Genomic DNA, 24,184 nt, shown 5'->3' with positions numbered 1-24,184 from the left:
AGGCCGATGTGCCGGTTGGCAGCAGTTCCTAAGAAAGGGGAAAGGGCTTTATTCGGGGTTGTTTCCGCAATGCCCGACCAGCTTTGGGGAACGGCAGTTCCTCCAGCCTCACTGCGAAGCACTGCTCTGAACAGACTAAAATATCTCTGCTCTAGAATTCCAGAAGATATTCTGGGTTAGCAGTTTCTGCCTGTGGGCCGGGGGCTGGGAGCAAGTCTGTGCTCTCCCGCATCAGGCGCTGTGTCAGCCACCCGCTTTGGGGGAGGTCCTTTCCGGCGGCGCTGGCAGGGGCGCTCCGGCACCAAGATGGCGGCGGCGGCCGAGCTGGGGGCGCTGGGGCGGCGGTGGCTCTGCTGGCTCCTGGGGCTGCAGGCGGTGAGAGCCCGATCCGCGCTCGGGGTTGAGCGCGGCCGCAGCTCCTGAGAGAAGGAGCGGGTGTGAGGGCGGGGGAGGCGGCGTGAGACGTGGCCCGGGGCGGGAGGCGGGGACGCCTCTTCCCGCTGCTGTGGCCGTGGCCGCCTCTTTTGCTTTCTATGTCGGAGACTGATTTCTGCTTCTGCCTTCTTCCTAAAGCAGTTTGTATTGGTGCTGCCTTTCTTTTAAAATAGTAAATTAGTTGGTGCGCAAACAAAGCAACAGTGTAACGTGTATTTGGAGCCAAGGCTTTAATGGAGAAAATGCTAATGAAATGAGGCGCATCACTTGCTAAGTGTCTGAAATTATCTTGTTCTGATGGGAATTTACATTCTGAAGTATGAGGGTTTTTTCCCAGTTCCAATCAGAGACATTTATTATGATTAGTACATTTATTATTTCAGGAAAATATGATAGTCAAGATACTAAAAATTGAGCAAAAAGATTAGGGAGAGAGACTCCTCTATGTATTTTTTTATTCTTAAGGTGTTTTGAGCTTGCTATGTAACCAAAACCGCTTGAGTGAGGAATTTTCATACAGTGTTAGTGGTTCTTTCTCACACATGTGAACCCCCCACCAAAAAAATGCTCAGGAGAGTATTGGCCTTACGTTTGCGGGCTGTTCAGAGATCTGCTGGGCAAAGGGGTGAGGAGAGAGGCTGCTGGAAGCAAAGTGACAGTGCCCGTGGCCCTGTTACTGCTCCAAGGGGAACAGATGAAAAAGTGACAGTAAAGCATCAAAAGGGGTGGATGGCAAGCAACACGGTGCAAGAAAATTGTTTTAGTTACTACCACCATTAATTTAATAAGTGAACAGTAATTAAAGTGTTGCCTCGGCAGTGTTTGGACTGTGCCTTAGGGGCTTTTTACACTACTGCTGTCGTTGTATTTCTTGTTGCCAGTATCACTCAGAAAAAATAAACACTTGAAAAGGATAAATACTAAATAATTTGAAACGAAATACCTTAGTAAAAATCCTAAGAAAAGGATAAATTATTCCAGTAGAACAGGGTTCCATTTTTGCTTGCCTCTTGTCATACAGTGTCCTGTAGGAAGAAGAAAAATAGCTTTCTGCCTGACAGAATAGTGATTTCTGAAAAGCTTTTTTCTGTGTTATACTTCTCTGTTCATGCTTTAGCTCTTACTTTTTAGCAGATACAGAGAAGTTGAATAATGAGGCACCTAATATATTTTCTACTAATTCTCAATCCATAATATCTGTCACATAAGGGACATATCTTTCGTTTAGCTGTAGGTTGGCCACTTCAGCAGAGGAAATGGATTTTGTCTCTACCTTACTTGGCTGTGCTGCATGGATTAGATGGCATGTGGGTGTGAGGAGAAGCCTGTTTTGCTGAATGACAAGCTTAGCTTTTCTTCTCTACTTTTCTCTTTGGCCCAGCATAATTCTTCTGAGTCTTGGTTGTTATCATCCAGTTGAGTTTGCTGGTGCCCTGTCACTCACCTCTGAACACAGTGGTGCTGATTGTTTTGTCAGTTTTGCCTGGGGTCTTTTACTCAGACTGAAAAACATCTGAGAAAACTGACTTCTGTCTCTCCATTCTTAATTCCCTCTCTCACTTTTTGCCCTCCAAAGCAAGCAGCTGGAAGGGAAGGTTTTAACCAAGGTGCGAGAGAAATCCATGTGTAGAAAAGTGGGATGTGAATTTGCTACAGGAAAGACATTGAGGTGCTGGAATGAGCCGAGAGAAGGACAGTGGAGCTGGGGAAGGGTCTGGAGCACAGGTTCTGTCAGGAACAGCTGGGAGAGCTCACCCAAGAGAAAAGTAGATTCGAGGGGAGACTTATCAGTGTCTACAACTGCCTAAAAGGAGGGTGTAGCCTGGTGGGTGTCAGCCTCTTCTCCCAGGCAGCAAGTGGTGGGATGAGAGAATTGTGCCTCAGGATGCACAAGAGGAGGTTTAGATAGGATATTACGAGTAATACACTGAAAACGTGGTCAGACACTGGAATGGGCTGCCCAGGAAAGAGGTGGAAGTGTTCAAAAGGCATGTGGATGTGGCACTTGGGACTGGGTTTGTGGCTGAACACTGTGTTGCTGGGTTAATGATTGGACTCAATGATGATCTTAGAGGTCTTTCCCAGCCGTAGTGATTCAATGAGAACAAAGCCCAAATATTATTTAAGTGTTGTCATTGGTTGTATTACTTTTGCTGCCCATAAAAAGCAGAACTGGTGTTTTACGTAGAAGCCATGTAAATGAATTGCCTGTTGTAAAGTATTGCTGATAAATCAGAATTGCAGGCTTTTATCTGCACTCCCACTTATAGTATATGCAATTTTCGTGTGACATTAATGCTAACATGAGATTTAAATCCTACCTGTATGTCTTGTTGAGCAGTTTGGTTAATTTCATCACTTCCTGGTTGTGTTTTTCCTGAGCTTAGCTGTTACATTACTTTCCATGAGTGCTTTCAGTGATCTGAAACGTACTGAAATTCTTTTTGAAGAGGAGGTTTTAGAAAGCTGTAACCATGGGCATTTCAGCTGATTCATTACCTTTGGCTTTTCTTTTTAACTTGAAGTTAGCAATAGGAAAGCAGTAGAGGTATCAGAAGTGCATCTAAATTAATTTTGGCCGGTCTGATACTTTGAAATGTATATATTATGAGTGTGTGGAATTCCCTGTTAAAGACACTTCTCAATTAGGTGGTGTTTTGAACACTTGGGCTGACATTTAGGCATTACTGTAAAACAGTCACAAGAGACTTACTCCTTCTTTCTAATCTTTAAAGCATTTAAAGTCCTCTTAAAAAAAATAAATACTAAAGTGTAACATTGTATTGACTTCCAGGTAAGTGTTTATGGAGCACAATTGTCATCAGAAGCTTGCAGAGAGCTGGGCTTCTCCAGTAACTTGCTGTGCAGTTCTTGCAACCTTCTTGGGCAGTTCAATCTGAATCAGTTGGATCCGTTCTGCAGGGATTGCTGCCAAGAAGAAGCTCAGCTGGAAACTAGAAAGGTGAGCTTTGGACCAAATTCCTTGTGAAATAATTTAATGTGTCATGTTTATGAAACTTTTTCATTAAATAAAATACATCATAATCTGGATTATCATTTGAAGAGGAAAATGCAGCATTCATTCATAGCCCTATTCATACATCTACAGGGTCTAGCTTTGCAGACTTGCCATACTGCTGTAGAATAATGTCCCTGTACCAACAGGGCAATCTTTGGTGCTTTGGCAGCCCTTCTCTGGTGTGATGTGACCATATTTGGGAACTATATGCAGCTTCATTTAAAAGGAAGATACATGGCATTGGAAGAGGGCAGCTTGATTTATAGGAATGATTATGATGGCATTTTCATACATTTTCATATCTGAATTTGAATGCAGACTTTCTATATTGTGTGCACGAATAGAAATATTGGATTGTTCTAACATTATGATTATATGGTTTAGGATAGCATTGTTTCTAATTTTCTTATGAATGCAGTTTCAGAAAGCAGAAAATTTTTATACTGTTACTACTGCTTAGCAATGTATATTTTAGATTTTGTGATTGGAAGTTTCAGTTTCTTTTTAAACTTGTACTCAGTAACTTCTCTTTAAGACTAGCCAGTGGAAAATTAGTGTTTGGAGACTGTTAATGTTATCTTAACAGACCATATTCAGAATAAGCAGATTTTGAATTTACTTGTGTTTTAACATAGTGCTGGTTGTAACATGTGTCTGCAATTGAGCTTGAGATTTTACTATTACCTAAAAATAAACAAGATAATTTTTCTTATATAATATATATAATTTTTTTCTTATTAAACAAATTTCCATGCTGGTGTGAAGACTAAAACCTGAATGCTGCCTTGTGCTATAGTTTTTCATTTTCTCTGGGTTTTTTTCTCTCTTACCACAGAAATCTTTCTAATGAAAATTTGATAATAAAGAGTGAAGGAATGTTGAAAATTCTTACAGGCTTTTTTTCCCTACCTTTTTGCTTGTAGAGTTTTTCATCTTTTTCTCAATGTATGATGCTTGACTTTCTGATTAGCAGCCTGGCACATTGCTGAGCTCCAGAGCAGTGGTGCTCTGGCTTTTGCTAAAGCTGTGACTCCGTGCTTGAACATCCTCCAAATACAGAATCCATCTTCTCTGAACCACAATCCCAGTACATGACGTAGCTCACTCCTTATCTGGTATTGCCTCCCATGGGGTGGCACAGCACCTTGGTTGTCTGTGCTAGAAACAGACTTGCAAACTAATGGAGTTCCAGGACACCCTTCAGCATTTTAATTTTATTCTCTTTGCAATTATGTGGCAAATACTAGAAATAGGGAAAGCAAGAGTTAGTTTATTATTTAGAGTTAGGCATGACTTCTGCCTGGGTTCTAAATGAGAATTTAAAATTAAAGGTAATAACACATCTACCTGAGAATTTTTACATAATTGCTGCTTTTCACAAATAATGAAATATCCTCAGGCATAAAAATATTTCATGCTGCATAGTATCAGTGCAACCTCAAATGAGATGTTTACAGATTTGAACTGTTTCATAGCCTTGAATGAAGTGTATTTATTAATCATGCTCTTGTTATTGGTCCAGTAGTTTGTGAATTGACATTGTGGAAAATAGCTGTGAGATATTCTTGTTGCACAAAATTTGTCTTGCTTTGAACTTCTGCTGACACCTGTCCAGTGAAATATTTTAATTACTTCATAATTGGACTGCGGGTAAAATGAAAAAATGTTTTGGTTATTTTCTCCTCCACTAAAGATTTTGTATGCAGTCTCACACTAATTCAGAAGCCAGCCTAAACAGTATTGCTTTAGACAGCTGCAAGTTTTAAGCCTCAGTCTGTCAGATGCAGAGTGCTGCTGGTGTGTAAAACACAGAAGGATGAAATGGAGGTGAAGCTAACTGTGCGTGAAATTGTAGTAGCAGGAGAGATTGTCCATATTTTGCAGTAGCTGAAAATAGCTGCACTCCATCTGCAGCTTCACTTAGGCTGTGTGATAATTTCAGACATAGCTATAAGCATAGCCCATTAATTGTATATTATAATCTTAGATTTATCTGAACAATATATGCGTGTCAAAATCCAAATTGATTTTAAAAATCAACTCTGATAAAATTTGCAATACATTAAATTTCACAGTTGCACTGTGCAGGATTGCTACAACCCATGAAAGTTATCAATATATCTAAATGGCACTTGGAAAAATATCTTTTGCTCACTAATATGTGTTGAGCTTCAGCATTTTAAAGTTCTCTTGTCATGTATTTGTTGTATTGTAATGTTAAAGTGTTTGGTGACTTAGAAAACATGGCACCAGATACAATGACTAGGTGCTTCTTCTATTAAAAAACCAACAAAACAAATTGAAAACTTTCTTAAAATTCCACCCTTTTACATGTGTAGAATATTTAAATGTGCTCCTATGAATTACAAGGAGGAATAATGTGACATTCTTAATCAGACTTACTTTTTAAAACTCAAAAAATAGTTTACAAAACTCACAATAATTGCTGGAAGTAGAATAACTTGAAGTGCTTTTAATGCCTCATGCTACTCCTGTGTGACCCAATTTACATTCATTTTTCAGGTTTGTTTTTTTTCTTTTCATTACGCTAATTAAAGTGCTACACTCAAATTGCTGTTGACTGCTTTCTTGTTCTGCCAGAGGCTTTTAAACATAAATAGTTCCACTCTCACTGGAACTTCTGGTTTTCAACTCTATGGTTCAAAACAGAGAACTATTTAGAATTCATTGACATCTCAGAGATGTGAAGTAAGTGTAAATCATATGAATGCTTACAGAAATTAATTAGAATTTTAGTTTACTTCAAAACCCACATCTTTTTCAAAAAGATGTTTCTCAAAACCCACATCTTTTTTTCTGTCTTTTGATGTGTCCTGTAAAGTCTGGATACTTTGTAAAAAATCCAATTGTGTTTTTACCTAACTATGTTCCTTATTTCTAACATGTTACACAAAAATGGTTCAAATTCATTTGTGTTCTAACAAGTGACACTTCAAAAATAGTGTGATCCAATGACAGCATATTTTATTTAACATTCAAGCAAGTAATCAGAACTTTGTAATTAAGACTAATGTGTCATATGATCTCATTTCAAAGTTTGCTTTTAACTAAGTGTCCCATGCAGTTAATACAGGAATGATTTTATGGGCTACATTGATAGGAAAGTTAGGGGAACTGAGGTGATACTGTTCTCTATAATTGAGAAAATCTCCTACCAGTACTGTTGCTTCAAAATATTATTCACAACCATTCCTTATACTAAAAGTGGATGTCCTTCTCAAGAACTTTACCATGTACAATCTTTCCCTTCCCTCTGTACTTGGTGTAATTGGCAATGAAAATTAATGTTGACAAGAAGTAATCCTAGATAAGAAAGGTGTAGCTAGCTAGTCAATGCCTAAGACAGAAATTTACTGCCTTTTGTTTGGCTCAGATTCACCAAGTGTTCATCTCTGTCAGATAAACTAAGATAAAATACATTATTGTCTGTAATAGGGTGAGCCTTACCCATGGAAGAGCTCTATCTGATCTTATCAGTGGAAAAAAAAAGTTAGGAAAACTATAAATGTGAATTTGCTAAACGTGAGTTTCAGTTGTTGATGTGCATCTGCGCTGGTCAATGGAATTGCTTTAACTAATTAAGGCTGACTATTTATCTAAAGTACTGGCATCTGACTCCACATTTGTTGAAGAAAATTCAAAAAGTGAAAGTCTGAAAATTTTAGAAATGTGCAAGGTCAAATAGGTATCTCATGAGATCTATTCTCTTTGCAACTCCAAGATGCTTTATTTTTTAACAAAAGCACAGACTGGAAATGAAAGAGATGTTCAGGGATTCTACTTTTGAGGTAAGTAGGTGCTTAGATAGAATCAGGTGGTATAGTCCAGAATTGAAACTTGACCTGTTAATTTCCTCTCTGTACTCTTTCACTTGCGTAATTCTGAGTAGGTCCTGTACATAGGAACCTCTTTTCTGTCACCCTTCTCTGTTCCACTCTGCTCTCCACCCCCACTCAAACCAGGTATTTGCACCCCCTAATCCAAGCAACAGCTCCAGAGGTCTAAAGTTGGTGGTTGCTCAGCTTCTCCATTTTCTCTCTCACCCTTGTGCCAGATCTCCTGCTCACGTGAACTTACGCCAAACATTGCAGAGGTCAAAGTTAATAAAAATAGTCTGCAGGAGCAGAAGCTGGTTTGGAACTTTTCAGTGGTTATTGGATTTAAACAGCACCAGTGTTAATAGAATCCTGGAAGAAGGGTACCATTTAACACCAGAAGTAGTGATAGATGACACATTTCCTGTATGCTGAAGAATGTAATAATAATGCACAACTATATTTTGTATGTACAGAATAAAAAGTCTCCTTTGAGTCTCCTACTCAAAGCAGACCTAAAAGTTCTGAGGATCTCCAAGAATGCAGATTATAGAGTCTTCCTTTGTAAATGATTTCAGTGCTTAAGCACTGCCCTTGTGACTTTTTTTCACCCTCATATTCAGTTGGAATTTCCTTCCCCACAAATAAATAAGAGCTTAGATTCTGTTCAGAGCAATTTGTCTGTAATACACATCACGAATCGCAGGAGTAGCACTGATTCACATAACTGGTTTTTGACTGTTAGACTCTGTTTCCACACTCTTCTTTAGAGTTAGGCATCTCTCTTCACAGGATAATGAGCTGTCAGTAGTAGAAGTTGCTTTGTTGCTAAATTTACTGATGACATCAGTTCAGAATGATGTGTGTGTGTAGCAATGATTTTCTTGGCTTTCTGTATTATAGAGCAGTAATTCATAATGTTCCTGGCAGTGGGGCTTTCTGACTGCTCCTGCTAACCCACAGATTCTTACTCATGTTCTGCCTCCAGGAAAAGGAAAGACAAGAGTGATTTTGAAAATGTTGAGCTGTCCATATAAGTGCATTCTCTCCCATAGCAAATATTTTATAGATTGTATCTCACTGTGTATTATTTCAACGTTTCCTAGTTTAGAAGACTAGTTTTCTGGTAAAAGGCACAAATGAACTGCTAGTTAGAGTTTAGGAGAAAAAAAAAAAGAAATTTTCAACAAAATCTCTTTTGGCTGTGAATTTCTCAGAAGAACAAACATTAATTAACCTAATTAATTAATTAGTTGATAATTAATTGCTTTCTGGATGTGTGGGTAGAACACAGTACAAATTAAGTTGTAGGCATTCATAAAAGAGATCATTTACCCTATTTTTCAACTGTAGCATTTTACAAATTCTAAGGAACTTTGGCCATTAATAGTAGTAACATCCATATTTTTCCTGAAATTTTTTGTAGTTGATAGAAGATGAGAAGCTGCCTTCTGCAGACCTGCTCATGTCATAATATGAAATTAAATTCGCAGTGCATTTCATAAAAACGCTGTTTACATTGGAAAGAGAGTTGCTACTAAATATTTGGTGGAAGATAATCTTGTACCTGAGGCAAGTGAAAATTCTAGAGGTTTAGCTGTAGTCATAAGTTTGCTTTTCTGCTTGTTCTCAGAATTTAACTAGGGTTTTGAAACTGATATTACAAGAGGGCAGTACACACGTATTGGAGAGAATCCAGGTACCATAAAGCAGCTTATGCCCCTTTTGTGGCTCTGCCTTAACAGCCTGTTTCATTTCATGTTTTAAGACATGCCGGTACTGTCATCTGATTACAGACAGCTGTACAAGCCCAGCCTGAATGACTCTGTAACCTGTGTCAGGTGGGGTCACTCTGAGTCAATAGTTAAAGGAAAGTTTGCAAAATGTGTCATAGAAGTAAAATTAGGTATAACTTGCTGTATAATGGTTACATAGTAGGAATGTCACTTTTCTTCTGGAGTCTTCACCATGAGTAACTGTGGTCACAATACCATATCAGTGTATAAGTGAAGCACTCCTGGAACAGAAATTGCTTCGGTTCTCTTCCTAGTAGCAGGTGAAATGTTTTCTTTCATGTAAGTTCAAGTTCCTTAGTTTTACAATGCATATTTTTAATAATATTTATGCAAAAAGGTGTTATTCTGCTATAATTAGCACTCTCCTTCATAATTAAAGCAGACATGACCAATGATGTGTTTTGGCTCTTTTCACTTGTGAAGAGCCGTCCTGATTGCATCAGTGTGAACTGTTACATGAGTTTCAGATGCTTTCCAAAAACTTTTGAGTAAAACAACTCAAGTTGAAGCTTTGGAAAAGATAAGGGAAAAATTCAGATATTGTCACAGTAACATTAGAAAACATGGTATTAGAATGTTGTAAAAAAAGCTAAGGTCTTTTTATAGATGCAGACATGAATCAGCACTTGTTTTGGATGTTAACATGGACATCAGTAGTAGTTTAGAAAGTCTTTATTTCATTGCTTCTAGTACTAAACTCACTTTCATGAGCACTAAAACAAGTGAAGCATTACTTTAAAATGAACTGACTCATGAGTTAAGCATTGTGTAATGAACTGACTCGAGATGTTTGTGTGCCTCCATGCTGAGTGATACATGTCATTCTTATTAATACTTGAACACAGTGACTGCCTTCACAAGGAAATCTGGAGAACATCTGCTCTGGACACAATGAGATGGTAGATATTAACAACTAGGCTTTTGTGGTGGGCTAAGTGATGCAAATAAACCTGGGTTTTTTGCAAAAAACACCTTTGTTTAGAGTTATAAATGAAGCCAGTTGATTCTTATTTTCTGGTCTAGCCATCGAGAAAGCAGCTGTTCATCCCAGCATGAATCTAACCCTTTTTGTACCAGAACAGTTGGGTTTCAATTATGGCAGAATTACAAGCTCAAAACTTAGACATGAATGATTGATCTGTTTTCTTTGTTAAATTTTATCAGATATTGGCCACAAGTTACAAACTGGGCATAGCAAGCAGTCACAAAATGTCTTACATATTTTAGATTCCTACAGTGATCTTGTTCCATAAATATTCTTGTTTGGAAGGGAAAAGACTAAGCATAATTTGCAGCGATAAGAATTCAAAAATGCTCATTTTACTGTCCTAAATTTGAGTGCAGTTAGCTCATGATAGACTTACATAAAACAGTTAATTAACTAGATCAAAGGCTGTTTATTCCTTTGTCTACTTTATCCTGACTTCTTGATAGAAAAATGCCGGTAACGGTCAGTATCAGAGAAATCAGTATAAACATTCAGTGGATTAGTGAGTGTGCAAAGGAATATCTAAATCTAGGATTGCTGATAGAACTGTTGATTTTTTTTTTAAATGACAAAGAGACAAAGTAACTGAAGTTTGTGAACCCCTGTGCCATGTTTCCTCCATCTTTTTAATAACTTTATGTTTTAATTCCAGAGGAACTTTAATTATGAAAGCTAGTATCTCAACTGTTTATCACTGCCTTTTTTAATTAAAACCTTGATTTGGGTGATGAAAAAGCTTTTAAAACGTGGTATTTATGATCTCTTGAGTATTGTTTCATAGTAATTCTGGGGTTTAACAGTCAAATCTTAGGGTTTTATCTTAAATACATGTTTAGTTGAAAATGTATCTGTAGTTAGGCAAATTTCTGAGATGCTATTCTGAACAGATAATGCAATGTAACATTCTCTTTTCAGTTTCCCATGGCAGTAATGATTATTGATTAGTTCACGCCAGTAGAGAAGTTGTAGTAACCTGCAAATGATTAGAGTACTTCTTATGTTCTAATTCATGGTATTTAAGCAAGTACTGGATTGGCCCTGAATCAGAATTTGCATATTCAGAAATAGACATATATTTCTGGCTGTCCATAATGCCTCCATACGAGAGGTGACGGAATGTTAATAAAATTGTGTTTGAGATTTCTGCTGTATCATGTGCGATTTGCTTTTTCAGGGTGGTTCATGAAGGTTAGTTTTAATTACTTGTGTTCACAGTTCATATTTAATTGAAATTTGAATTTATGTCATTTCAATAAGGTTATATTTTCTATACTCAGACTCGCACATTTGTTATGAAAACACTAAAAGAACATGAAAGCAGAGGTTTTTAATTGTCTATGAAAGGTAAATTAATTTTTTTTAAATCAAGCTCATTCTGTTTGCTTATCTATAAACAGTGAGGTTTAAGACTTAGAAGGGTGTGATTTTGTACACAGTGTTAAATATATAGTATACATACTACATGTAATACTAAAATGCTAACTTTGGAGTATGAAGTTCTATTTTAGTAGCTGGAAAATCTGTTGTTTATTTAAGATTCACCAAATTATAGAAACGTTTGCGTGTTGCAAAAAGAATCACAAAATAGTCTAAAAATATGACAGTGTGCAAGATAATTGGGTTTTTAAATTTAGATATTACATAAAACTGAAATTTACTTATATTATAAGAAGACTGAATCTGGGTATCTTGCATAGCCAACAGAAGTGATTGGCAAGTATCGAAGTTAGCCCAGCCTGTACATATTATTTCACCAAAGGCCTGTTAATGAGATCTGTCCTTTTTCTGTAAACACAATGAACTAAAAGCAACCAATAGCCCAAATGGGAAATTTAAAGTCACTGCCTTGTCTTCATTATAAGTATTTCACTGCCCAAGTTAGGTTTAAAGTGGAAATGAAAATTTCATTTAACAAGATTTTGTTAGTATCTTCGGGAAGGAAGAAATGGTTTCCCTATTACTAACTCATAATTCCCATTGTAACATGTCCAATTGCATTTTTTTAATGTAACTTTGCTTACACCAACAGTATATCTCAAATCATCTTTCTTTTTGTTTTTACGTGTTTAGCATAATGAATGAAAATTATCATGTATCTTGAGTTAATGGTCAGTTGTTGCATAATCAGAAACAGGTCTGGAACTGTGATTCTGTCTAGGATCTTGCTTGTAATTAGCATCAACAGAGCAGCATATTGTCTCCTCAGAGAAAAACAGTTCAACAGATAACACACTATAAATAAACTAGTAATTTAGATTACTTTTGTCATTAATGGCTTCTGTTTATTGTTACAGCTTTATGCAGGAGCTGTCCTAGAAGTATGTGGATGAAAATTGGGAAGGTTCCCTCAAGTCCAGGGTAAGTAAAGCCACTAGTGTTCCTTCAGATATGAAATACTGCCACAACTGAATGACAAAAGGTACTTTTAAGTACATTACAAGTAGTCATAAATTCACTATATTGTATCAGTAAAGTTGCATTGACCTGAGACTCATAGAACCGGTCTCCAGTAATTGATAGATGAAATGATATTGTGCACTTATGGAACGATTTTATTTTCACAGATCCTGCAGTATAATTGTTTTATCAGTGAATAATGACAGTCAGCTAACAGGAATGGAATATGGTAGTGTAAAAGGAAAATCAGTACCATCAGTGTCTGGTGGAAGGAAGCTGCAGGAAAAGAATCTGTGAGAAATTTCAAACTGGACTTTTCTTATAAATTAGGGAAGAGCTTAGGTGATAGCAGTACTACGGTTATTTTGGGTTTTTTTCCTGTAATGAGGACCCTGATACCATAGTCCCTAATACTGTACTTTGGACATAGTTGGACATAAATACTAATCTAGCTTTAGAATCTAGAATTGCACAAACAGCATGTCTCCATCTACTGTGGGAAGTATTAATACCTTCTGTTTGAAGGTTAGCTGACAAACAGTGGGGAAAAAAAGGATTTTAAAACAAGTTACATAAGTTGTACTGTGTTATATCCTTTCCTGCCACCTCTGCCCACACAGCTGAGTTAAATGACTGCAAGGCCAGAGCAAAGCTCTTTTCACTTTTCCTATGTATAAAATGTCAAAATGAGAATTCTTTAAATGACTTGTCCTACTTGAGAGGTGTGAGGAGATTAACTTCATTAGCCAGGAGTCCATATTATCTCCATGACCATTCAAATGTAGCAAACATAAAAACATTCCCCACTGTTGTTGCCCATTCACTCAGCTGCTTTATGGTTCTGGATTTGTAACAGTTAAGTGCTCATTTGAGCCATAGGTTTGAAGGAAAAGGTTGATCTGTTAGCCTGAGTCCAGCGTGCATTGTGTCCTCAGTTATCTTCATGTGTAGGTCCTTGAAGGAAATGGCCCTCAATTCCTGCGGTGTGCACACTTTGAAACATGTTCCAAAGACTTGGAATGGTGCAAAAGGAAAACCTTGAAAATTGTGACTAGTTTTACTTTCCTTTCAATTCTTGGTTATCTTAACCTCCTCAAATATTTACATCCCATTAATCATATAGCTTACTTTTTAAAATGGCTGGATACATTTCATTGCTTTTTAGGAAGGGTCTCTGTTTTGACCACCAGTTTTGATTTGGTACGTAAGAAGTAAAAAAGGACTGAGTAGTGCACTTAAATTTCTCTTTTGTGTTTTTGTCTCCAGTTTCTGCAGCTATCAATCTAAACTTACCTTAACCAAATTTACAGCTGGGGTATTAGAAGTGGTTGGAATATGGGATATGTATTAGAAGCATACTTAGAAAATTTTAAAAGCAGTAGAATATATTCTTTCAGCTGGTATTTGTCTTCACACTAGTATTAATCTCAGAATACTCAGATTTTCTCCTTTATTTTAACTTCTGACAGAAACAGTATTTAATATCTCCATCTTAAGACATTTACATTCAAGAAGTGTTTTTATTTCAGCTTTTCACTTGAACATTTGCAATGGAAGTTAGGTTGCCTGAAGGTCATGCTGCTGCTTTTGAAGCATTGTCTTTGTAGGCTTCATTGAACTGTGTATCCTGTTACTGACAATGTCTCATCACAAATAACTGAATCCTTTTCCATAGCTTCTGTGAGGGTTTTGTTAGAGTTTGTTTAGATGTGTTTGGTTTTTCTCCCCAGCATATACACAAAATGGCATTGTTAATTGCAGGACTGTGTATATATTAGAATTACATGGATTAGTGTATGTTACTCCCATATGGTAACTGTGAAGTCTTGACCTTTAAGTGCTTGTGTAAATTGTTTTGTCACTTAGCTTAGTCCCACAGACTTGATGTGTCTCAGGCTACATCTGGATTATGTTTTATTTGGCTAAAGAATGAACAGTGTTGTTTCATTGCTTTTTTGGTGTGGTTGGATTTTTTATTATGAGATTCACGTACTATAATACTTAAGGATCAAAATCAGTTGAATTAATAAAGGTTTGTAAAAGTTACACAGTTGGAAGAAGCTGTGTGGTTTGCTCGGTCCTTCTCTATCAAAGTTTCTTTCAAAATTGCTGGTTATATAATCTTTAGCTATAAACAGTTGTTCAACACACCTGTGTTCCTGAAATGTGAGAATCATTACATATGGAACATATTTGTATATACTAGGAAAGCAAAGGAGTGAGAAGCTATGGCAAAAATCTAGTCCTCAGCAAGAGGATGGAAAAGTCTGGTCTTCAGCAAGATTATCTCAGTCTTGAATTGGATGTTATTTTTTTGTAGCCACACCACAAACTACTAAAGTTGGCTTTTGTGAATATGGCCAAGGGTGTCTATTAGGTATTTCAGATACAGTTTCTTGTGGTAAGTCTGATAACAGACCACATTTCTGTATGTCTCTTTCAAATTCAATACTGAAATAATCTTACTTACAAATTTCCCTTAAAAATAAATAGCCCAATTACAAATGCTGTACTCTAAAATTAATCCCTATATTAGGAATATTTTGAATTTGTTCTGTATAAAACTGTTTTTAAATATTTGTCATTTAAAAGCACTACATCAAAATAGAATATTAAAAACCTAAGTGACAAGATTCATGGATGAAGCAGTATTACAGGTAACACAGTGACAGTTTTTGGCTGACATCCGTAGAGCTAAGGCTCTGGAATAGGATAATGAATTATCTGGATCAGTAATCAATCTAGCGTATTTGTTTTAAGTTGACTTTTCAGTGGCAGCTGTGTTGTGTTCACCATGAGACAGAAGATTGGTGTTTAGACTCCTACATTCTTTCCAGTTTGTTTAAAAAAACTGAATTTTTTTTCATTGTACATTCCATTCATATTTCTCTCCCTTCTTTTTTTTTTTCTTCCATAAAATAATTTTCACCTCTCCTTGTGAGTTAAGAAATGGATGTGTTCCCAGCAAATCTGTTCTAGAAACAAGGTCCTTAATCCTTGAACTCATGCAATGTGCAGCTACAGTAAATTCTCTGACTTCAGAGTCATATCACATATCACCCAAGTTCTCCAAGTGTTAAGGGGATTTTTTTAGCTACTACGTGTAATTTCTTATGGGATTGTATTGTGTGAGGTAAGATCACTCACTTCCTAGTTATTTTAATCTGTAATTCATAAATACTAACAAAAGAAAGTTAGAAAATTATATGAACCTTAAATCTTACACAGATAAAAGCATTACTAAAACTCTTGCTAAGAAATATGGGTGTTATAGTGGGAGATATGAATTGCTTTATCATAATCTTCTGTGAACAGATGATGCACAAATTAAAACAATACTTCCCTTCAGATTCAGAAATGTCTCTTGCCCAACTGATTATACAAAGTATCCTGTCTTTGGGATTTTTTAGTTTCTTCTTCAGGCCTGATTGGAGCTCTGTGGTGGATTCATTTCTGAAAGCATGTGGTGCTTTTTATAAAACCATGAACAGCTGCATTGTGACTTGATCAAGAGACTACAAGTAGTTATTGATATACCATATGAATTCTTAAATTTAAATTTTTATCTTAAACTGAGGTCCCCAAAAGGTACAGAGCTATTTACAATAAAATGTAAATAAGTTCTTGTTGTGTGCTATGTTTCAGTCTTTTTGCTCGGCTTTCATGGTAACCTTTGAAGCAGACTCATACCATCTTTAAAACTGTAGGGCATGTATTTGTCCCCAAAATAGATGTCTGAGGGAAGACATTAATGCTTTTGTCTTGCCCAGTGATCTACATATTCACATTTCTAGCAAATATTGCCAATTGTCTTAGCAATGCTCTGCTATTGGTGGCATTATTAAAAGTTGGAATTTCCTGTCTTCCTGGATTTAACACTTGATAATTGGCAATGCCTCAATAAAATGTTTTTTAATTCAAGTTCATTTCAGGTACAAAATGGTCAAGTCTGTATGGTCAAGTCCTTTGTGCCTTTTTTATGTAAAATTTTGCAGCATCATGCACAAACTTGTGTCTACAGTAAAATTTATAAATTGTAATAAATTGTTACAATATTATTATTAATATTGTAATAACTCACAATATTGGACAGCTTATGTCTAATAATTCATGTCCAAGCACTCAGACTACCCTTTACCTTATCTGAAGTAATATTACACTTCCTTTCTGTTTATCCAATCTAACTCAGAACAACTGTTCTGCTAAGGGAGATGTTTCAGGTCCATTTTGGGTCTGGAAGTTCTCTTAACTGTGTCCTGCTGCACCTCAGAGAATAGTGCAGGGAGGGGGTGTGTGCATGTACACAGACTTGCCCTTTTTGGCCACAGCAATTCTTAGATTCCTACAGTCTCCACTTTGGGCTCTGGGATTTAATTCCAACAAACCAGTTTTCACAGACTTTGTTATTACAGCTCTGTGTTTTGTACTGAAACAAATGGACATGATAACAATAGCAGTGAGTTCTCCATTCTGCTGTGTTCATAGGTAAAGGCTGGTTTTAGGTCTTTAAAAGCACCATTCAATGGGGGCCAGGCTTTAAAATGCTCATACACACTTAATACTTCTCTGACCTTGTAGTTGGAGTTGATTGTGGGGCAATCCTGTCTGCTCTTCAGGAACACCTCAGAAGTGCCTTCCAACAGAAGTGCTTTGGTATTGCTCATGGTTTATCGGAGCATAAGGTGATTTTGCAAAGCTGTCTGGAGAACAGCTCTGACTTCTGGTGTTTAATTCACCAGAACATGGTGTCGTGGCACTGAGCTCAGAGTTCATCCTACAGAAGTCATGGTGGAAAATGCCTCTCCTGCTCACCCACGGATAGGTTAGAGAAAGGTTTGTTTCTCTGTGGTGTGTAATTTCTAAAGCTGCTACAGAGAGAAAAACATGGAGAGATAGCTTGGATAGGATTTAGTATTAAACACCAAACTACTCAATAATGGTGTATAGATGATGTGAAAGTACCATTTAGACACAGCATGGTAAGAAGCAATGTTGATGTCAGGGTCTAGAGGGAAACTGTTGGAGCAATGTGAAGATGGAGCATATGCACCACATCCCATGATAAGCAGGCCCTAAATGTAGCTGCATCTGACTTCCTAACCATATCATTTCAAAGGCTGCTAATTCAGCTCAAGGACTGATTTTGCGGAAAGAAAAAAAAAATGTTTGATGGGATAATCTGTGTTTTTAATGCATGTCAGTATTTGAGATTCTCATTTTAGCTTCCAAAATGCAGAATGTACAAATTAAGTTATTTGTACGTTGAGTGTTTTTCTTTGTTGCATTGCAAATTCAAGTGACTGATGCAGAAAGTTACTATGATCAGCATTAGAAATAAATATGCCATAACAGAAACTAATTTTGTTCCAGCTGTCTAAAATTTCAGGAAAAAATGTTCTGTAGTGCTTCAGCTTTCAGAAGGTTTAGACATTTGACATTGATACAAGTGTGTAATAGCTACTTTTAATATGGCAGAATGTAATACTGCCTATAGAATAGTTTCTTCTTCCACCTAATGCTGTTTCTACTTTATGAGAGCTTGTTCAGTCTAACACTGCAGCCAGAGAACTCGTGTCCAAATAAGCTTTCATCTGTCACTCAAGTAACAAATCTCACACCTGTTACAAGCTTAAAGTGCTGTAACCTGAGGTCCCTCCTAAAGGCATTTTTTTATTTCAGTCGAGTTCCAGAGTTCTGATTTGCTTCAGAAACTTTATCCATTTTAATATGCTCTCTTACCATTTTGCAGTTAGTTACCCACTGTACTGACTGCTTCTTACAACCTTCTTTTCATATAAAGCCCTAGGGGCTGATTTCAGCTTTAGGTTTAAGTTGAAGAAAAATGTGGAAAATTCCTCCAGAAACACTTCAACATTCTCTGGACTGTTGGACAAAGAATAAGAAATGTCTTTGCTGCTTTTTTGCATGTTACTTTTGATGACAGCCATGACAACATGTCACAATGGCATGAGAAACACTGAAGTTGAAAATACATCTCTGAGTTGAAATCAGAAGCAAACTGCACTGTGTGAGCAAGTACTGCTTATTTTGTGCTATTTGAAATTGTTATATACAGCTTACAATATGACATTAGTACATAGTCCTGTAGAAGGAATAAAAACAAGTCTAATTTTCTTCAGGGGTCCAGTACATCTGGCAGCTCCATGGGCCCTTGGTATTTTTTTACCTTATTTATATGGTGTAGTAGTTGGTGCAGCAAGCAGAGCATATGACTTTCATCTGTACTGGGAGCTCGGTGGAAGAGGGAGGAAAATAAGTGCCACTCTGTATAACCATGCTGAGAAAGTGTTAAGGTAACTGTCTGCAGTAATGTAAAGATAGGTATAAAGATACCAGGGGATATCTCTGCAATTACTGAGGAAAGCACTACACTTTGTCAAGCAGTATGAAACATTAGTCCTGAGGTTGCACTCATCTCCATGCACCAGCTGGATGCACTGCAATTTGTGAGAGATTCATTGTTGTCTAACCTTGGAAAAGCAGCTTTAACATGCAGCTGGCACTCTTGTAGGAGTCAGTCTGTACTGACAGAGTTCATCCTTGGGGAGATGCTACTGTTGTACTACAGGAGCATCCTGAATCCATTTAATGTCAATATAGATACTAAATTCAGCTTTTAGCATAACCTGACTGTGAAAAGGAAGAATAAGGACTGTTATTTTCTAAATAAATTTTACATATTTCTAGAACTCAGACATTCATTAGGGTGAAGTGCTTGGAAGTATGGGATTATGCTCACACTTTGTCCTGAAGTAGGGATGCAGGTCCTGTGCTGTTGTTAATACCTGCGGCCTGCTGACACATGCTGTGTGCAAGTGAGGAGTTGTGCAGCAGCAGCCCACCTCAGACCTGGCCTTCTCTCCATGTAGGTGCCTGACAGCCTGTAGGGCTGCCTTCAGGAGTGTCAAGAGCTTCTTTTCTTGTTTTCCAGCTTTGTTTTCTTGCTGGTTTTCAACATGTAATCTCAGATCTCTGCAAGACAAGACTGTCCGTGTGGTTCACCAGAATAACACCTCTCCCCACAGCTTCCTGTGTGCCCTGTCCCCCACCGAGCTGCAGTGTGTGTGGAGTGTGCTGATGAGATGGGTGTCACATTCTGCCTCCCTCACAAGGCTGATCCTCAGCCAGATTCTGATCGCTCCAACGCTTTTCCTCATATTTGCGTAGCAGCAGCATATGGGCCAGTCTGCTGAAGGCTGTCAGCTGTGCCTGCAGATAAACTGCCTTACACAGTTGCACTAGTGTTCAAGGAAAATGGAAGTAGATAGAGTTCTTGTTTGGTTACTAGCAAAAATAGTTGTTCCTTTTGCATAGTAAGGTCAGTATTATTAATTTTGTGAAGGTACTAAGATCTTAACATTAAAATATCTTCTAAAGCATAATTTAAAAAAAATAAAATTGGAGAATACTAATTTGACATAGATCTGCTTTATGCAAGTAACAACTTTTCTTTCTTTTCTCCAACCTGTAGCTTTTGTCAGGAGTGATAAGCCAAAACTCTTCAGGGGACTGCAAATCAAGGTAAGTAGTAGCCTAACTTTTTTGTTCGTGATGTTAAGAAGAACTAGGTTTGGTGGAGACAGTCCTGTGGATTGTTCCCTATTTGCTGATCAAGTAATCCTTTAGTAATGGACATATATTTGCATCACCAGTGTGAATTATTAGAAGTTCCTGGTAGTAATACTGATTTGTTTGCTGCTCAGTAACTGTTTGGTACTAATTCTTTGGTGGTGGTGAGGTTTTGGTTTATTGTTCAGTTGGTTTTAATCCAAGAAAAATCTATAATTATAGCAGATATTTATATTCTGTTCTTGCTTTATAGATCTCTTGGATTTACTCAAGCTATTCTGTCATAGTTTCCTTTTCTCCTGTTTTGTTCTCCCCTAGTTTTCTTATGGAGCTGCCATTCCCACATATTCGTGGATTTTTCTTCTCCCTCTCAGAATTCCCTTGCTCTGTTCTATCGTGCTTGTTTTTCTGTATCTACTTCAGACACTCAGCTTTAGAGGAATGCATATACTGAATCATGTTTCTTACGACTTACATATAAGCAAAGCTGCATAAGCTGCACTGCCTTAAGCTCCAACAATTCTTTGGTTTCAAAATCTAATCTAAGACTTCACCTTCCTCTTAAAATCGTGTGTGAACTTCAAGTGTACCTCAAAGATATACATCTTGATTCTCACATCTTGTGCTCCCATCTCTGTTGCCCAAATGGCACCATCTGGAATCACTTCATAGCTATGCATGGCTCAATAAGTGATTTGTGTTCTCAGCAGCAGATTCTGTGTAAAACAGATTTCCTCTGTCTCACTCATTCATGTCTCCGTGTCCCCCAGTTTCTTTCAAAGCTTTCTCTCCTTCTGTATGTCTGACTGGTTTAACTTTGTAAATTTATTGAACATCAAAGCAGACTAGACTACAATTGGTGTCAAGTACTACCAGAAACTAAAAGTGCAAATGAATCTGTTTGGAAAACTCAGTAGAAGTGCTGCTAGCTTAATTAAGTAAAACTAACTAGGTTAGCTCAGCTGAGCAAAGTGGAATACTCCTGGGGAAATCTTTCCATAAACTTAAATGGTCAGAGCTTTCTGATACTGTTAAGAGCTTTTATTTATTTGCATTCCTTATTTTGGGACTTAGTGAGTTTGAGAAGCCCTGAAGAATTATGTTACCAGTGAAGCATAGTAGGTAGATACAACACAGCAAGAAAGAATGTGATTACATTAGAAATTCATAGTGGAACTTTGACCTGTTAAAGTGACCCAGAATTTCTGAAATGGTAAAAAAGATAATATCAGAAAAATCATGCATCATCAAAAAATTTAGCTTTGGTAACTTAAAGCAGTTGGAGTAAATACCCTCCTTCAAAGCCAGGCTGATGACATTGCCCCTCTGCACATGCATTAACTGCTGTGGTGCACCAAGGAGATGTTCCTGACACCCACCCCCATCCCCTTCGTTTGACTTGTTCCTCCACTTTCCTCTCTCTGACATGAAATGCAAGTCAGAAGTCTGAACTGATTTAAATCACATGAGAGCAGGGGCAGTGTTAGTATGGGGAATGCATTTCCCAGCCAAGGTAGCTGACTTTCCTTCTTTCTCCCCAGTATGTGCGTGGCTCTGATCCTGTACTAAAGCTGCTGGACGACAGTGGGAACATTGCAGAAGAACTGAGCATCCTCAAGTGGAATACAGATAGTGTGGAAGAATTTCTAAGTGAAAAACTAGAACGTCTATAAATCATTGCTTTCTGTCCTCTTTCCTTTTCATATTTTTTCATGGTAATCTTCTCAGACAAAGTGCACTACAATTGAAGAAACATTCCAGCATCTGTATTAGTTTTAAAATATCTGTTGTGGTGTACTAAACATCTTGTAATTAGAAGGGAAGCTTCAGCACACATATCTGACAAGTTGACAAACAATAGCTTGTCTTAACATTATTATTTCAGCCCTTAATGCATTTATCACTAAGAATGCTTTGTTTCAAAGTTAATTATGCAAATCTCAGTTTGTTATAATCTGGTGTGTTTTTTACAAATGCTCTTAAAACTGAAGAGCTTCAAATAATAGAAATGATTACCATGCTTTTTGTCTGCTGCTCTTTCTTAAGGAAGTTAGAACCAAATGCAATCTATCTCCCAAAGAAACTTGGCTACTAATGCCCTCTTTTATTTGTATTTGAACTGTCCTTTTAAATATGCTTTGTTTACAGTGAGTACCTGTAGGTTTGAAAGCTGATGGAGGAACTCATGCTCTGATACTGTGAAACATTTAGTAAGTACACTTTAGTGAAGACTACATAGAAAACCTCTGAGGTGTATGAAGTCAGATGTCAGGTGTGCTTTACATCAAGTGTTTTGCTTCAGAAAACATGAGCTATAACTCTTGAAAAAGCTTTCCTTCCAACTTTGAGAAGTTTTTTGGAAGTTTGTTTATGAAATTTATTTAGAAACTGTTCTTTTAAAATGTATATTTTTCTTTCTTAGTTGAAATTTATGTGAACAGGGAATATAGACAGTATGTATGGTAATGAGTCAAATCCATTAAGACTTGGGGTTTTTTTCCACCTAGAGTCAATAAATATGGTAATCAAGAATAATGTGGGTTGGTTTTTGTTTTTTTTTTTGAAGTGTAATTAGCAAATAAGTGTTCCCTGTAATTTCTTCATGCTCACTAGATTTGGGTTGGGTGGGTGTTATGCTATGACCTGACACAGTTTTTGTCTTCATGTATAATTTTATATCTCAGAAAACTTACCTATAATTTACAGACTTTATTCCCAGCTTTTGAGAAGAAATCATCAGCTTCATAGCAGAACAATAAACCTGGGACTGAGCCCATAATGAACTATCAGAAGTAATGTACTAAGGTGATTCTTTAGGGGCCTTTGGAGTTTTTATTCCCAAAATATTCTTAAAACTCATAGAGAGTGTGTGCGCAGCTGACTCCTATTGTGAATATGCTCCTGATCTTCCAGATGACTCAGTGTGAGACAGTTACAGTATTGGTCACCACTGTCTTGGAGAAACATGATCTGTACAGAAGAAGCACAAATCTTTGTGGCTTGTGTTGACTTACCAGAGTCAAACATGGATTTGTTCTTGGGACATATGATGTGTTAGTCAGCAGATGAGCTACAACCAAAGCATGTGGCATGACAACCCTGTATTCTGGTAGTAAAAATATGCTGCCATCCACTGGTCTTTTAATATGCTGACTATACTTGTTCTTCCCTGCAGCTTTAGCTACTCTTTACCATTCATCAGTGAGATTGTTTGCTTCATTTGATATCAAATACTTCTCTTTGCTTTCCTCATTTCTTTCTGCTTCCTCCTTAACAGGACAGCCAGTGGTTTTCTGACCTTCAGCCTCCCTTTTATTTCCATGTGTTCCTGCAGCCAATCCAGTACTTCACAGATTTTGTCTTTCTGGACCAGATCCTTCACAGCTGTTCTCACTTGTCTTTCAGAGAAGCAAGGAACTCACTTTCGTACCAGGAGATGACCTTCCCAAAGTGGAGAAGGATGACAGGCCAAAGAATTTCTCCTCCAATGTCACCGAGTTTTACAACAGACTCCCAGTGCTGTTTCTGCAATTTCTGACCTTTTCCAGTACTGGTTCTCAAGTATTTCTATTAAGGACACTAGAAATAAGCTTTTCTCACAGTTTCCTCCTAGGTTCCTGATTTGCCAATTCCTATTCCACATATTAATCTGGACTGGGATTCATATTCCCATAGTTTAAAAGCATGCACAAGGTACATTCCTGTAATTGGCTATATATAGGGACATGTTGAGAGTTCTCCCTGATTCTGTTACTGGGCTGCTGAGCCCTGATCCTACTCAATCTGCAGATTTTAGCAAAAGCTAATTACCTACACTTCCTGACCTGTTGGCTGTGCTCCCTGCTGTTCTGAAGTGTGGAATTCATGTTGTCCTGCCTCTATTCTTTCTCATTCTGTCCTTTAGATGATACTCAGGTTCTTGGCTCTACAGACGTGTTAGGAACATTTAACATTCTGGCATAAATGAGCTGGGCTTTGTGCTAGAAGAGGCAATTAGAGTGGGGAAATAATTTCTTTTGGAAATTCTTAAGTTTCTATTTATTGGTGAGAGGTTTTTTTCTCCAGTCTGCAGCTGTGAAAATTCATAGAGCTCAAAAGGTTATTTTGGTTTGTGGCAATTAAC

At 37.4% G+C, this 24,184-nt stretch overlaps 1 protein-coding gene across 1 annotated transcript; it reads left to right on the top strand.

Annotated features, from left to right (window-relative positions):
• Window positions 1–254: 254 nt before the first annotated feature.
• SELENOF (selenoprotein F) lies at window positions 255–22,596 on the top strand. Its single transcript, XM_066325164.1, has 5 exons — window positions 255–375; window positions 3,230–3,397; window positions 12,369–12,432; window positions 19,964–20,013; window positions 21,603–22,596. Exons 1-5 carry the CDS (start codon window positions 307–309, stop codon window positions 21,732–21,734), a joined length of 483 nt encoding a protein of 160 aa, XP_066181261.1. The 5' UTR covers window positions 255–306; the 3' UTR covers window positions 21,735–22,596.
• Window positions 22,597–24,184: the final 1,588 nt, after the last annotated feature.

Source organism: Sylvia atricapilla, chromosome 9 (assembly GCF_009819655.1).
Source record: "Sylvia atricapilla isolate bSylAtr1 chromosome 9, bSylAtr1.pri, whole genome shotgun sequence".
Taxonomy (NCBI): Eukaryota; Metazoa; Chordata; class Aves; order Passeriformes; family Sylviidae; genus Sylvia; species Sylvia atricapilla.
The sequence above is the reverse complement of the archived record's forward strand: the minus strand, read 5'-3'. Positions and strand labels throughout refer to the sequence as shown.